The 15638-nt window shown below is 36.5% G+C and overlaps 1 protein-coding gene across 2 annotated transcripts; it reads left to right on the top strand.

The window, feature by feature from the left end:
• The first annotated feature begins 609 nt into the window (after positions 1 to 609).
• Positions 610 to 15342, top strand: LOC127841343 (olfactory receptor 8B3-like). 2 transcript variants are annotated; one of them, XM_052370101.1, is made up of 2 exons: positions 610 to 633; positions 13467 to 15342. In XM_052370101.1, exon 2 carries the CDS (start codon positions 13850 to 13852, stop codon positions 14945 to 14947), a length of 1098 nt encoding a protein of 365 aa, XP_052226061.1. In that variant the 5' UTR covers positions 610 to 633; positions 13467 to 13849; the 3' UTR covers positions 14948 to 15342. The 2 variants fall into 2 exon arrangements, with proteins under 2 accessions (XP_052226061.1, XP_052226059.1); XM_052370099.1 differs by lacking the exon at positions 610 to 633 and adding an exon at positions 12875 to 13067.
• The last annotated feature ends 296 nt before the right edge of the window (positions 15343 to 15638 follow it).

Here is a 15638-nt window from a genome sequence, read left to right as displayed (position 1 = left end):
TTGTCAATATTATTTGCATAAGATAATTAATAAATTATAACTTTTTAGTCGACTGACGGTTAATTGTTTTTTTTTTATTCTTTACATGAATAATTCTATTTTAATCTTAAATTAATTAGAAATATATTTTATCATAAACACGATTCAAATGTAATAACACTCAAATACATTTTGACATCTTTTGAAAAACGTGGCAACGGTAAATACCGGTGTACATCAATTTCAAGCGTGTTTCTATCCGTGCAATTGCATCGGTGTGAGCAATTGAGGCATTCACTTTATCTTTCAGCAAACGGATCCAACAGCGAACTGTAAGCAACTGTTGTAAATGAGGAAATCTCTTGTAGAAAAATAACCGCCTGGAGTATTTCTTGGCAGAACAATATACGCTGCAATGATCCGTATCGGATACTGTTGTTACCCCAGTGCACGTTTATATAGCATTAGGCAGAGCGGATAACACCATCGTCGTATGTTAATCGGTCGGAATTGCGCATTATGCGTTCGTGGATTACATTGAAACCCTCAATGCACAGAATGTCACTGTACAAAATTGACTAAGCGTTCGGTGCTTTATACAGGATTGCCACTTTCTCTACGATAGAAATAAACGGACACGATCAATTTGTCACGGTAAGTCATTGTATAATCATCAATTGCATGAAAACGAGAAAGTTGATTAACTTATTACATTAATATTTACAAATGTTCTGCAGTATGTGTTTTATGCATTATTTTTTCACTGTATGTCTGCCAATATCTGTTCATTTATACAATTGTATGTGTCCGTACTTACATGTTTTTTTTCTGTCTATCAGGCTGTGTTTCTCTGTGTCTTAATACACATGCTTATGTATTTATCCAATAGTTATTTTAATGATGTCATGCCATTCTTATAAATTTAAATTCTTCATTATAATTTTAATGAAAATGATGATACTGCTTTTTCAGATGAAAATGGCGTCAGTACTTGAATAAATATTGGTACGAAATGAAAAAGAAAAAGCAAACGTCGGAGTGGTGAATCGTCGTTGTAATTGAAAAACTTTCTTGCATCTCACTTTGTGAAGTAAAATAATAACAAGGAAACATAAAATTTCAATTATATAAAATGTCAGTGTGCGACGAATCATAACTTGATGAGTAAATTCAAAAGGGATTGTAGGAATGATTGATTAATACGATTATTTATTCATAGTACAACATCGATCAAAATTGGATCCTGCATAAAAGGCCGTGATTGTTTCAAGCGAGTCAGATAAGGTCCACATTTGCTGGTATAGCAAAGAAAAAAATCAGCACTTATCAGTCAATTCCGAGGGATAAAAATGACTCATAATGAGAGTCGTGCAAACGAAAGCATATTGTCGTCTTCTAATAATTCCGACAGGCTAGGCCTATTGAATGCACAGTATGCGACATTACTGCCGTTAACGATAGTGCTAGGATTATTCGGGATTGTAGGAATCGTGGGGAACGTGTTGGTGTTCGTAGTGTACGGATGCGGGAAACAATTCAAGGATAAGAAATTTAGATACTATGTGCTGTCTCTCGCCATGATCGACCTCGTCACGTGTATGACCTTAATTCCGGCGGAAAGTCTCAAACACCAACAGTGCTTCAACTTTACTGAGAGCATTTGGTGCAAGATAAAATGCTTCTTTAACGTGTTTGCAGCGGCCGCTGCTTCCTACTGTCTCGTTCTGGTCGCAATAGACCGGTGTATGCTCACGTGTCGCCCAGTGGTGTTCTGTAAGGTACGGAGCATTTCACACGGTCTTGCTTGGCGTCTGTGTCTCATCATAAAAGATAAAATGCTTCTTTAACGTGTTTGCTGCGTCCTACTGTCTCGTTCTGGTTGCCGGTACATGCTCACGTGTCGCCCAGTGGTGTTCTGTAAGGTACGGAGCATTTCACACGGTCTTGCCTGGCGTCTATATCTTAGCATGCTGGGGCTAGCCGTTTTGACGTCACTTCCGTCCTCCATTCTCTGCGGAATAACGTTGGATGTATTGAGGCTAAGCGACGACCAAACGATTTTCGTCAATCTGTGTGAGATTGAGCCGTATTTCGAATATGAAATCTCGAGATACGTTAATCGCATATCGCTGGGCATTGTGCAGGTTACAATATCCGCGGTCATGATCGTCCTCTACGCGCGTATCGGCTAAGAAGTGTGGAAAGCTGTGCGGATCCGAGCTGCGCATGACGTGGATTTAACCGCGCTGAACCACCACCACCACAACCACACACAACAGCCTTACCATCGGGACTATGTCCCAGCCGCCGACATCCACCACCACCAGCCTCCTCATCAGAACATTCCTAGTAACGTGAAGCTCCTGTTCGTATTGACGGTGATCTACATCGTAACGTACATGTTCTATTTGGCGCTCTCTTGGGTTACCAGACGCGCCTATCCCAGACTCATTTCTTCGCGTTCTCAGTTTTCTACAGGGCTTATTTCATCCACAGCATTATCAATCCGCTACTCTATCTGAAAATGGACACACTCTTCCGCCGGCGGTGCAAGAAGATTTTGTCAACGGCGTTTCCATGTACACGATTATATTTGTTGCTGAAGAGCACACAGATATACTTGTTTAATACTACTTGTTCTGGTCGTATACAAACCATGTGTATTCCTCTTTGGTTCTTGGATCGCAATATAAATATGGCCTTTTTGTTTAATACTACTGGTCCCTGGTAATAGATTAACCATGTTTATTCCGTAGGCGGTGCTTGGAGATATTTTCAAAGGCTTTCCGAATAAAAAAATGAGACACTTGTAACACATCGAATATTAACTATTATACGAAGAAAGCGTATTGGTCATCTTAATTCTTAATATATTGAGGCTATCGTTTTATGCAATAACTATGATTCGTATAATTTATCAAAACCTATACTGTTTGTGTTCTGAACACATAGTAAAAGGCATGGGTGTATATTAAAAGTGGTAAAATGATATATTTTGGATAATAATACTGAATACTTCAACACATCTTTCATCATAATTAAATGATTTATCAGTCGCATCTGTGTCTGATTTATAAACGAATAGTCGTTTTAAGAGCTCATAGACATCAATTTGTGCTATCACGATAAGAGCCCGTCACAGAATAAAGATGATCATGTCATAGATTTGTAAATAAAATACCTTCAGGGAAGGAAATGTCAACAGTTAGACGTAGTTAAGAAATATTAACATGTCTGAAAATCGTCGTCAAGTCCTTCCTAAGGCAACTTTCCTCCTACCTAAGTAAGGCAAAGTACAATTACAGACATAAGCACATGTACGTGCTCTTTATATTAACCGCCGTTACATGACTGAAATATTGTTCAAAACGGTAAAAATCAAACATAAACACGAACAAGCACTGTCTTAATTAAATCCGTGGGGATATAGACTCTTTGATAAACGTTTAGGACCCGAATGCTGGAATTAAATGTTGACAAAAATCAAGTGATCAACTAAATGCCACAAATTAACAAACCGATGCATTTGTACATATTATAACGCGTTTACAATCTAAGTACTGATAACGAGGTATAGGTTTACTTTGAAATTAAACGTTACGTTTTACATGGACTATTGCATGGAATGAATAAACACGTTTTTCAATAGTTGTCAAAATGTATTTGAGTGTTAAAACATGTTATGTGTGTTAACAATCCAATATATTATCCATTTATGTTGAGTGTGAAATAACATAGTTATTGTAAAGAGTGAAACACCAGTTATCTGCCTTCAGTCAACGAAACAGTTTTTATACCTTGTCTACCTTCTGATAATATTTTTTTTTTAGTTTGGACTTAATGAAATCAATGTAGGTTTCTAGGTATATTGTGCCTTTTAAAAATGAAGTTTAATAGTATTCAAATAGTACTAGTGCCTGTAAAGTGGCATAAATTCTCTAAATTGTCTCTTTTCAGAAACTAATTATAGAAAAGTCTATTAACCAATAACTATCATAGAACTTGAAATCTAGCCAAAAGATACATAAGGGGGAACTATGTATTGTTCATTTTGATAGTACAGTAAAGGAAGAGGTGCATTTAATAACAGATTTTAGTTTACAAAAACTAAAAGATGTAGAATAAAAACAAAGTCGACATACAACTCCTCAAAAGATAGACCAGAACACTTTACGAGTAATCTGCCCGCACACTTGGATTTTGAAAAACATGGAATACATAGGTACAGTTACCAGTTGTTCAACAATCCAAATCATGTTCCAAAGCGGTTGCAATCATTACCTGATGATGATGATGACAGTCCTGTACATAAATGGTTGCATTTTTGTGACATAAATGTTATCAAATTTAAGGGCAAAATTAAACTAAATGTGTTAAAAAATGTGCTGAAGAATCAGTTAAGATATCAGCGATTCAAAAGTTTGATAAACGGATGCTTTGTAAAGGTCAGGATCAAACCGTTAAATCCCGTGAAGCAATATACCATAATGCTTGCAGAAGAACGTAAACGAGATCTTAAACTCGCCATGCAAGTCATGAAGGCTCAGAAACAAGCATTAACCAATCAGTGCACACTGAAGCTTTCAAGTACATATGTAATTATGCTGAAGAGCATATTGTACTAGGACATCATGTGGAACGGCTCACAATGATAAAGGAAATATACTTTAGCTTCATTCTCAAACAAAACCCTTCTTGATACAATGAAAAATATAAAACCTTTAGACTCAAAGATAAGCTGTCAAAACATTTTCCAAATCCATTTGATGTTGAGGATGGAATGGATAAGTTGTATTGTTTATCATCTGGCGTTCCTGCTAAACCTAAAGCAGCTGCCAAAATTCTTAAGGCAGTAGAAATTGGTTGTGGTGCTATGGAAGCCTTTATCACTGGTTGTCTCATTGAAAAGAATGTTTTGTTACATTATCCTGTCAAGCAAAACAAACTTAAGACATTTGCTACATCCGAAGTGAATAAGTCAATTAGAAGTTCGAGTAACAAACTGGCAAAAGTTAAAGCTGAACGCAACATATTGGCACAATTGATCCTTCTTACAATTCAGAATGAAATTGATCTTGAACGGACACTTTCTTATCCACTATATCCAGAAACTTTGTCTTTGGAAACAGCTGATGGAATGCCAGTGAAAATGGATAAAGCAAAGCTTTTACATTGTATGGAGACAAATAATTGAACCGACACCAAATAATGCTGTTCCTGGTATCATTGATGTCAACGCAGTACTACACAGCCTGGTGTCAGTGTCTGATACCTTTGAAGAAGTAGCCAAGATGGTTTTTGGTCACCTTCCAAAGTGTGGTCGTGATTTTGTCACAGTTACCTATCATGAAACTGCAGTCGAATTATCACCATCATTTAAATTGTCAGGGGCAAAAAACAAAACGCCCAGTGAGTGGAAAAGTTTTATTTTACACGATTTTAACAAAACACAGCTTCTAAAATTACTATTGGAACAATGGAGCACTGACACATATGCAGAACTACTTTAGGATCGCCAACAGTATTATGTTCTTGGTGAACGATACTGTTTGCTTACAAGATATGACGGACTGATAACTGAGGTACTTCCAGACGAATCTCTGTTTTCGTCTCAAGAAGAAGCAGATACAATAATTATTTTGCACTCCATGCACATAAAAGAATTTAAACCTGACACCAAAACCATAATTGTGAGATGACCCGATACAGATGTATTAGTGCTTTTTATTTGGTATTGGAGACATATTGGGTGTTCAATCCTTTTTTTTACATAGGAAATGGAAACAAATGAAGACTGATCGACATAGAAAAGATTGTAAAAGCAAAGGGAAATGTTTTTTATTCAGTGTTACACGCAATTCACAGCTTTACTGGTTGTGATACTGTGAGCGCATTTGTGAGAAGGGGGAAAGTAGGTCCAGTAAAGCTTCTCGAGAAAAATACAGACTTAATGCGTACCTTTGCCAAGTTTGGTGAAAGACAGGAGTGTAGTGATGACTTGTTAGTAGAAATAAAGTATTATGTATGTTATATGTATGGAAAGCAAAATTACTCAGAAGAAAATAAGCTCCGGTCTGAAACATTCTGTAAAAGGAGTGAGATCCAAGGTAATACTCTAAACTCATGCGACACTATTGACTTAAGTTTGCAACCTCAACTTAAAGCAACACTTAACATGCACACCAGACTTGCTAATTACCAAACATATATTTGGTTATATGCCCACGAAAGATATCCCTGCATGCCTGATGTTCAAAATTGTGGCTGGAAACTTGGTGAAAACGGAATCAAATATGTGTGGACTGATAGTGACATTTTTTCCCAGTGAGCTTGTGGACACACTCTGTACAAAGTTGCAAAAGGATAAAACCAATCAGGATGAGGATGAAAATGATGATAGTATTGAAATTGACAATTTGCTTGATGAAGTGTTTGCTGATCAGTGATATACTAGTAACTCCTGTGCCCTAACTATGAAAATGAAAAAAAGGCAAATCGTTAGTTACAATTTGATTTAAAAGTATAAATTAATAATTATAATTATTATTAGTACGATTATTGTTTTTATAACCTGTCAGTGCATTCAGTGACAAGAAACATGCATCGTGCTCATCGTCCACTGTGCAAAGCCGAAATAAATTTATTAAGTTTATTGGTTTAAATCACATAATGCAAAGAAATTGAATTATACATGTCTAATTTTACAACGCTATTTAAATTATGGTGTATCGCTGGCTGATATTGTAACGCACAACGGCTCAACGCAACTCATTAAGTAGTTTAAGAACTTTTTTTCGCAGAATATATTCGTTAGTGTGTCAAAAGTAGCTAATCTAGTCACTCGCAACTTGTTGACTTAATTAAATATCTTATTTCGCGTAGCCTGTGATGTATGTTTTTAAAATGTTCATCCGTAACATGAATTGTGATTATCTGATCACGTTATTTAAACTAAACATTGATTGTGTTTTGGAACACACTGTTGACTAGGAATTGAATCATGAGGCATTCACGTGAAAGTGTTTTATCAACGTAAGCGAACAAACACTCGTTGAAGAATTAAATGCATGTATATTAATGGCGATCATCTCGCAGAAATAATGTCATCAACGGACCTTATTGAAAATACTCTAGATATCTACGCTGATGTCGTACGATTTAAATCAAAATTAAACCAGACTACACACAAAACAATAAACATATTGGAAACAGCTTTATGTTAACATTCACAATGACTGTGGTGTTTCTTTTTTCAGTATTGGCTTTGATCGGAGATATAAATAATATAGAGTAACAGCTAAACAAGCACTGTTTTTTAAGCTCGTTTGATACTCGCCCATTTTGACGTAGGTAATTCAGCATTACGCCCTACATAATAAACGTTGAGTTAGTTTTAGTTACGGAGAACAAATACTTTTCCAAACATGACAAATGACTTTGCATTATCTGTCTCGTTAAGAACAGACTGTTAACTTTATGTAAACATGACTTATTATCTCAAAACGATGACGATATTATGGGAAATTAGGTTTCGGAACGACATGATTTGCGTTTGAAATGCTCTTAAAATAAAAAGGTCACACACACACATGTTGCTATATAATGACTGTTGGTCAGCAGTTAGTTTTCAATTATGTTGTCAAGCTTATTAATATTGCGAACATTATTAAATACGTTGGTTTATGAACATGAAATCTTATTTTCCACGACATATTGTCATAAAATCTAACTAAGTTTAGTGGTGTGATAACAGTATATATCCTGTCTAGAAAATATTTAGTATAGTGATATTTGTCACGAGATGAATCATTCCCTGAGATATCGGCGCATAGTTTCCCTGATATTTGTGTGTTAAGAGATCGTATGTGATGGCTTATAATAATCTTTTGGCATCAATATATTAATTGTTGTTATGCTAAAAAGCATTTAAAAGCATGATGTCCCAGGCTATTTACTCGTAAAACATGAATTATAATTATAACATCAGTACACATTTAACAATGAAAACAAATCACCTTGCGTGACGTTATAGCAGACAGAGTAACTCCTGACTAGACTGCGTGAATGCGTAATACAGTTTTGAGCTAATCCGGCCCCATTTTACACATGTTCGATTAAAAGGACGTTTAGGTAAAATAACACAATTTAAACAAATTTGTTTCAAATTCGTTGTAGTTATGATTTTTGTGAGTAAACAGTAATACGGAACATCTACCATGCTCTTAAAATATCCAGTATATGCATTTTTGACGACTTAAAAACATGAAAATTATTGAGTGTTGCAACGCAAAACGATTGAATAGTTTGGAAAGTTTTGTTGTTTTCGTTATATTTTGTGATCCTACGAGGATTGCTTATATCAAGTATAAAATACACCACATATTCTATGAGCACGGATGGCCGAGTGGTCTAAAGCGATAGATTTTTACTCCTGAGGGCAGTGGTTTGAGCCCAGTTGAGGGTTACTTTTTTCCTTTTTTTTTCTGTTTTTTTTACTTTAGATTTTTAATCTGTGAAAAGGCCCCTTTAAGCCGGCTCATTTGCAGTTGTAACTTACTCTGCAAAGGGTGTGATACTCAAATTCACATTATATCGATAGTTTTGTTTCAATTTATAAGTGATATAGATAACTTCAGTAGCTTCTCATAGGTGGTTTTGGATTCGCTTTTTCTTTATGGCAGTTTTCATGTTTATAAACGAAAACGATTTATTCTATCGCAAATCAATATGATGCGTTGTTGTAGTAAAAAACAGCTGTAGTGTGTGTATACAATTGTGAATTTATCAAGAACATAATATTGAATGATTATGTCGTAAAAAATGTGATTCAATTTTCAGAACCCTTAGTATTTAATAATGTTCGCAGTATTAACTAACTAACTATCTAAAAAGCTAACTGCTGACCAACAGCAAATATAGCGCACGAAATGAAGTATTAATATATTTATATATGGCCTTATTTTTATTTTAAAAGCAGCATTAAACGCACATACTGTCGACTTTTTATAAAAATAATTCATGTTTACATAAAGTCTGTCCTTAACGAGACAGACAATGCGAAGCCGTTTGTCAGGGTTGGAAAACAATGCAACAATGCTTGTTTAACTGTTACTCTATGTTGTTCACATCTTTGATCAGAGCCAATAATGAAGATAGAAACACCTCGATATCAGTCATGGTGAATTTTAACATGACGCTTTTCCTCAATTTGTTTATTGTGGTATGCGTATACTAAATTAATTTTCATTGAAATCGTATGACAACAGCAAACATATATAATGATTATTCGCTAAAGAATTAACTGTCTTATTCAACGCAAAGGCTATTTTCCACGTAGAAACTCACAAACCCAATTGTTAATGCAATACTATGGTATAACCCAGTATATTGCATCACTTGGACTCGTCCACTATTTTAAAGCGCATGTTTTACCTAGATCGGTCTTTCTCTTGCTGGTCGATCATCCGAGTAAGTCACTGATTTATGATTTTTTAAATTTTTCCACGTGGTTGTGAAATTTATATTTAGCTCTTTTCAAATGAGCAACGCTATAATTGTTTTGTCGCATGTATATTTTAGTTTATAAAAATAAGTAAACATCTTAGATATTTTGAGTTTTGGGATTCAAGATATGCCGACCACGCGTTTGGTCTTCAACAATTTGTCTGAAGCTCTATTTTAAAAGTGCATTTCAATGTTAATGTACAATTTTTTTTTCGTATTCATATGTATTATATAAACATTTAGTAATGATTATTTCGGGAAAATATAATTACAATTTGGATTTTTAGATTTAAGATAGAGCGACCACGTGTCTGTATGATATTCAAAATTTGAATCTATGAATACACAGCTAAAGTCTACTTCAACTATATGTGATGTGGTGTAGTTTTGTGACATTTTCAAAGCGGTTGACATTTTGAAAGCGGTTCGTGTGGTTTGAAATTAAATTGTCAAGGCTGGGACACAGATTCCCCCCGAGAACGGCGGAAAATAAAAGTACAAAATGTCAATCCCTGTACCAAGCGGGGAGTGTGTTCACAAAAACAGTGCAAAATAGTCAATTGAAGGCATTAGTATTTCGAGGAGAGCGTCATTAATGTTCTTGCATTTAATGATTCAACGAGTGTTTATTTGCTGATAACACACTTTAACGTGAATCACTGAATGCCTCATGGTTCATTTCCTAGTCAAACTTGTGTTGCAAACAACATTTTGTTTTTGTTTTTACACCGTGATTAGATCAATACAATTCATGTCACGGATGAACATTTGAACAAAATTTATACAAGCTATACAACATAAGATTATTTGAATAAGTCAACAAGTTGCGAATGACTAGTTTAGCTAATAGCCCAGTCACACCTGACTTGCGTCCTTACGGCGACCTAAGACTGTGTTTCTGGAAATTTCTGATTGTCGTTGTAAGGACGTCAATGCCTTTTTCGGTAAAAATGCTGTTTTTCGCCTTCCTGTCACACCAGCGTCCTGGTTTATGGCGTTCTGCGCGTCCTCACGGCGACTTTACCGCGTTCGTACTGCGTCCTTACGGCGACCAAAGCCGACCATACGGTGTGTGAGTGGCGTCCTTGGCGTTCCTACTGCGTTCTTATTGCGACCATAGTCTCTCTGGGGACGCAATAGACGTACAAAGGACGTACTCGTTTCGCAATAAGGTCGTCATACGGTCGCCTTGCAGTCAATGATCATTTTTTGTGGGTTTTAGCGGCGACCACACGAAGTCCATGGCGACCTTACAGCGACCCTTCCACGTCCCTACTACGACAACTGCGTTTCTACGGCGTCCCTACGACGTCCTTAACAGAACGCCGTAGAACGCCGGACGTCGGCGACTACTTCGAACATGTTCAAAGTGGTCGCCGTGGGCTCGCGTCCTGAGCAATTTTCGGCGTCCTCACTGCGATCTATTGCGTCCTTACTGCGTCCCTCCGGTGTCTATGGCGTCCTCACTGCGACCTGGGTCGCCGTAAGGACGCAGTAAGGACGCCAGTCCGGTGTGACGGGGGTAAAATCAAGACATTCTAACGAATATATTTAACAAACAATATTTTTCTTTAACTCTTCAGGAAGTTGCATTGAACCGTTGTGCGTTACAATATCAGCCAGCTATACGCCATAATTTTAAATAGCGTTGTAGAATTAGAAAGGTGTCTAAGTATATTTAATTAGCATAATTAAATTTCTTTGCATTATGTGATTTAAAACCACTGGACTTGTTAGCGAAATATAACTCGGACTTGCACAGTGGACGGTTAGCACTATACATGTTAATTTTCAATGAGTGCACTGACAGATTTACAGTACAAATGTAAATATTATACTCGTTTAGTACGATGTATGACGTTAGGCCTACGACAAACAAATGGCTACATTACACAATGATAATTAACGTGAATGTACATCAATATGACTGTGTGTATATATAGATAAGCTATATCACCACATCACTTTACACAGATGCTAACAAAAAGGGGCTTGGTGAAAATAAAAGATTGTCTGTTGACATTGTAAGAGGTCTATTATTTATGTATTTCGCCAACACAAATCACTATTCCCACTTGAATAGTTGCAAACCAGATTAAAATGTCCAATTATTTCACAATATCGATGTTGAGCAATCCCTGACTGGCAGCAGTGGGATGGGAAAAATAACTTGAAAGCACCATTTTGCTGTAGATCATACCAATCGTACATTGTTTGAAGAACCGTGGTAACACTTGGTAACATTACATGATATATCTATGAATATTTAAACTTTAATCGGAACAATACTATTGTCTTGTATTAATTTCTGAATACAACCGTTTTACGAATTTAAAGGTAATGGCTAAAACGTACGTAAAATGGGTTGATACGGGTGTTTATTATGTTCGATCATATTTCCCACAAAACCCGATAATGTTGGTTTATATACAGAAAAAAATGTTTCGAACACATGTGATACGAAACTCTAAATTGCAAGAAGAGTTGCATGTTGGTATACTATCTGTGAAATTTATCAACATACGAGTACGGGTTATTGCGCACCAATGATTGTCAAATAAATTTAGGAGACTTCTAACAGAGGTACTGTGCCATCCAAGCTTAAGAAAGTATAGTCCGTCATTGAACAAAATATATCATGCTTTTACATGTTAAAACCTGCCAAATCATTGTGTATGACAGCTGATGTGCAATTTGTGTTGAATCTGCGACAAAACGTGGACAAAAGTAGACAATACGTTAGAGATTATATGCAAAAAATAATGAAGGATCAGAATTCGCGTAGCTTTAAAAAAAATGTTCATTAGCATGTATGCAATATGCATATATCCCTTTTTCATTAGCAAACATACTTGTTATGTACTCTTAAACGACATCAACATTTGTCAATATTATTTGCATAAGATAATTAATCAAATTATAACTTTTTCGTCGACTGACGGTACATTGTTTTTTATTCTTTACATGAATGATTCTATTTTACTCTTAAAATTAATTATAAATATATTTCATTCTTAACACGATTCAAATGAAATAACACTCAAATACATTTTGACAACTTGAGAAAAATGTGGCAACGGTAAATACCGGTATACACCCATTTCAAACGCGTTTCGATCCGTGCAATTGCATCGGTGTGTGCAATTGTGGCATTTACTTGATCTTTTGATTTAGGTAATGACTAAATTCCAGCAAACGGTTTCAACAGCGAACAAAGCTATACACCGATGGAAGCTTGGATTATGAACAAAACATAACTGTAAGCATTTGTTGTAAATGAGGAAATCTCTTGTAGAAAAATAACCGCCTCGAGTATTTCTTGGCAGAACAATATACGCTGCAATGTTCCGTATCGGAGACTGTTGTTACCCCAGTGCACGTTTATATAGCATTAGACAGAGCGGATAGCACCATCGTCGTATGTTCATCTATCGGCATTGTGCATTATGAGATCGTGGTTTACATTGAAACACTCAATGCACAGAATGTCACTGTGCAAAATTGATTTAAATAGCGCTCGGTGCTTAATACAGGATTGTCGCTTTCTCTGCGATAGGAATAAAGGACACGATCACTTTGTCACGGTAAGTCAATGTATAATCATCAATTTCATGAAAACGAAAAAGTTGATTAATTTATAACAGTAATACTTACAAATGTTCTGCAGTATGTGTGTTAATGTATTATTTTTTCCCTATATGTCTGCCAATATCTCGCCTCCGTGGTGCAAACAGGTACCATGTGCCTTCTTATTTTTATGTCACATAGTACCTTTTTGCACCAAGGGGGCGATCTGTTCATTTATACAATTGTATATGTCCGTACTTACATGTTTTTTCTGTCTATCAGGCTGTGTTTCTCTGAGTCTTAATAAACATGCTTATGTATTTATCCAATAGTTATTTTAATGATGTCATACCATTCTTATAGATTTAAATTCTTCATTTGTCATTTTAATGAAAATGATGTTTCTGCTTTTTCAGATGAAAATAGCGTCAGTACTTACATAAATATTGGTACGAAATGAAAAAGAAAAAGCAAACGTCGGGGTGGTGACCCGTCGTTGTAATAGAAAAACTTTCTTGCATCTCGCTTTGTGAAGTAAAATAATAACATGGAAACAAACAATTTCAATTATATAAAATGTCAGTGTGCGACGAATCCTAACTTGATGGGTAAATTCAAAAGAGATTGTACGAAAGATTGAGTAATACAATTATTTATTCAAAGTGCAGCATCGATCAAAATTAATTGGATCCTGCATAAAAGACCGTGATTTTTTTTCAAGCGAGTCAGATAAGGTCCACATTTGCTGGTAAAGCAAAGAAAAAAATCATCACTTATCAGTCAATTCCGCAGGATAAAAATGACTCATAATGAGAGTCGTGCCAATGAAAGCATATTCTCGTCTTCTAATAATTCCGACAGGCTAGACCTATTGAATGCACGGTATGCGACATTACTGCCGTTAACGATAGTGCTAGGATTATTCGGGATTGTAGGAATCGTGGGGAACGTGTTGGTGTTCGTAGTGTACGGATGCGGGAAACAATTCAAGGATAAGAAATTCAGATACTATGTGCTGTCTCTCGCCTTGATCGACCTCGTCACGTGTATGACCTTAATTCCGGCGGAAATGCTTAAACACCAACAGTACTTCAACTTTACTGGGAGCGTTTGGTGCAAGATAAAATGCTTCTTTAACGTGTTTGCAGCTGCTGCTTCATCCTACTGCCTCGTTCTGGTCGCAATAGACCGGTACATGCTCACGTGTCGCCCAGTGGTGTTCTGCAAGGTACGGAGCATTTCACATGGTCTTGCCTGGCGTCTATGTCTCAGTATGCTGGTGCTAGCCGTCCTGACGTCACTTCCGTCCTCAATTCTCTGCGGAATAACGTCGGATGTATTGAGGCTTAGCGACGACCAAACGATTTTCGTCAATCTATGTGAGATTGAGCCGTATTGCGAATATGGAATATCGAGATACGTTTATCGAATATCACTGGGCATTGTGCAAGTTACAATATCCGCGGTCATGATCGTCCTCTACGCGCGTATCGGCTTAGAAGTGTGGAAAGCTGTGCGGATCCGAGCTGCGCATGACGTGGATTTGACCGCGCTGAACCACCACCACCACAACCACGCACAACAGCCTTACCATAGGGCCGTTGTCCCAGCCGCCGACATCCACCACCACCAGCCTCCTCATCAGAACATTCCTAGTAACGTGAAGCTCCTGTTCGTAGTGACGGTGATCTACATCGTAACGTACATGTTCTATTTGGCGCTCTCTTGGGTGGACCAGACGCGCCTATCCCAGGCTCAGTTCTTCGCGTTCTCAGTTTTCTACAGGGCTTATTTTATTCACAGCATTATCAATCCGCTACTCTATCTGAAAATGGACACACTCTTCCGCCGGCGGTGCAAGAAGATTTTTTCAACGGCGTTTCCATGTACACGATAATATTTGTTGCTGAAGAGCACACAGATATACTTGCTAATACTACTTGTTCTGGTTGTATACAAACCATGTGTATTCCTCTTTGGTTCTTGGATCGCAATATAAATATGGCCTTTTTGTTTAATACTACTGGTCCCTGGTAATAGATTAACCATGTTTATTCCGTAGGCGGTGCTTGGAGATATTTTCAAAGGCTTTCCGAATAAAAAAATGAGACACTTGTAACACATCGAATATTTACTATACGAAGAAAGCGTATTGATCATCTTGATTCTTAATATATTGAGGCTATCTTTTTATGCAATAACCATGATTCGTATAATTTATCAAAACCTATACTGTCTGTGTTCTGAACACATAGTAAAAGGCATGGGTGTATATTAAAAGTGGTAAAATGATATATTTTGGATAATAATACTGAATACTTCAACACATCTTTCATCATAATTGATTGATTTATCAGTCGCATCTGTCTCTGATTTATAAACGAATAGTTTGCTTCCGGTTAGAGCTAATTCCCTATAGTCGTTTTAAAAGCTCATATACATCAATTTGTTCTAACACGATAAGAGCCGGTCACAGAATGTAGATGATCATGCCATAGATTTGTAAATAAAATACCTTCAGGGAAGGAAATGTCAACAGTTAGACGTAGTAAAGAAACATTAACATGTCTGAAAATCGTCGTCAAGTC

This window comes from Dreissena polymorpha, chromosome 8 (genome assembly GCF_020536995.1).
Source record: "Dreissena polymorpha isolate Duluth1 chromosome 8, UMN_Dpol_1.0, whole genome shotgun sequence".
In the NCBI taxonomy this organism is placed as follows: Eukaryota; Metazoa; Mollusca; class Bivalvia; order Myida; family Dreissenidae; genus Dreissena; species Dreissena polymorpha.
This window is presented reverse-complemented; position numbering and strand designations above follow the sequence as displayed.

What these genes read in the sequence shown, in the direction of transcription:
- LOC127841343 (XM_052370101.1), top strand. Translation starts at nt 13,850, where the DNA reads ATGACTCATAATGAGAGTCGTGCCAATGAAAGCATATTCTCGTCTTCT.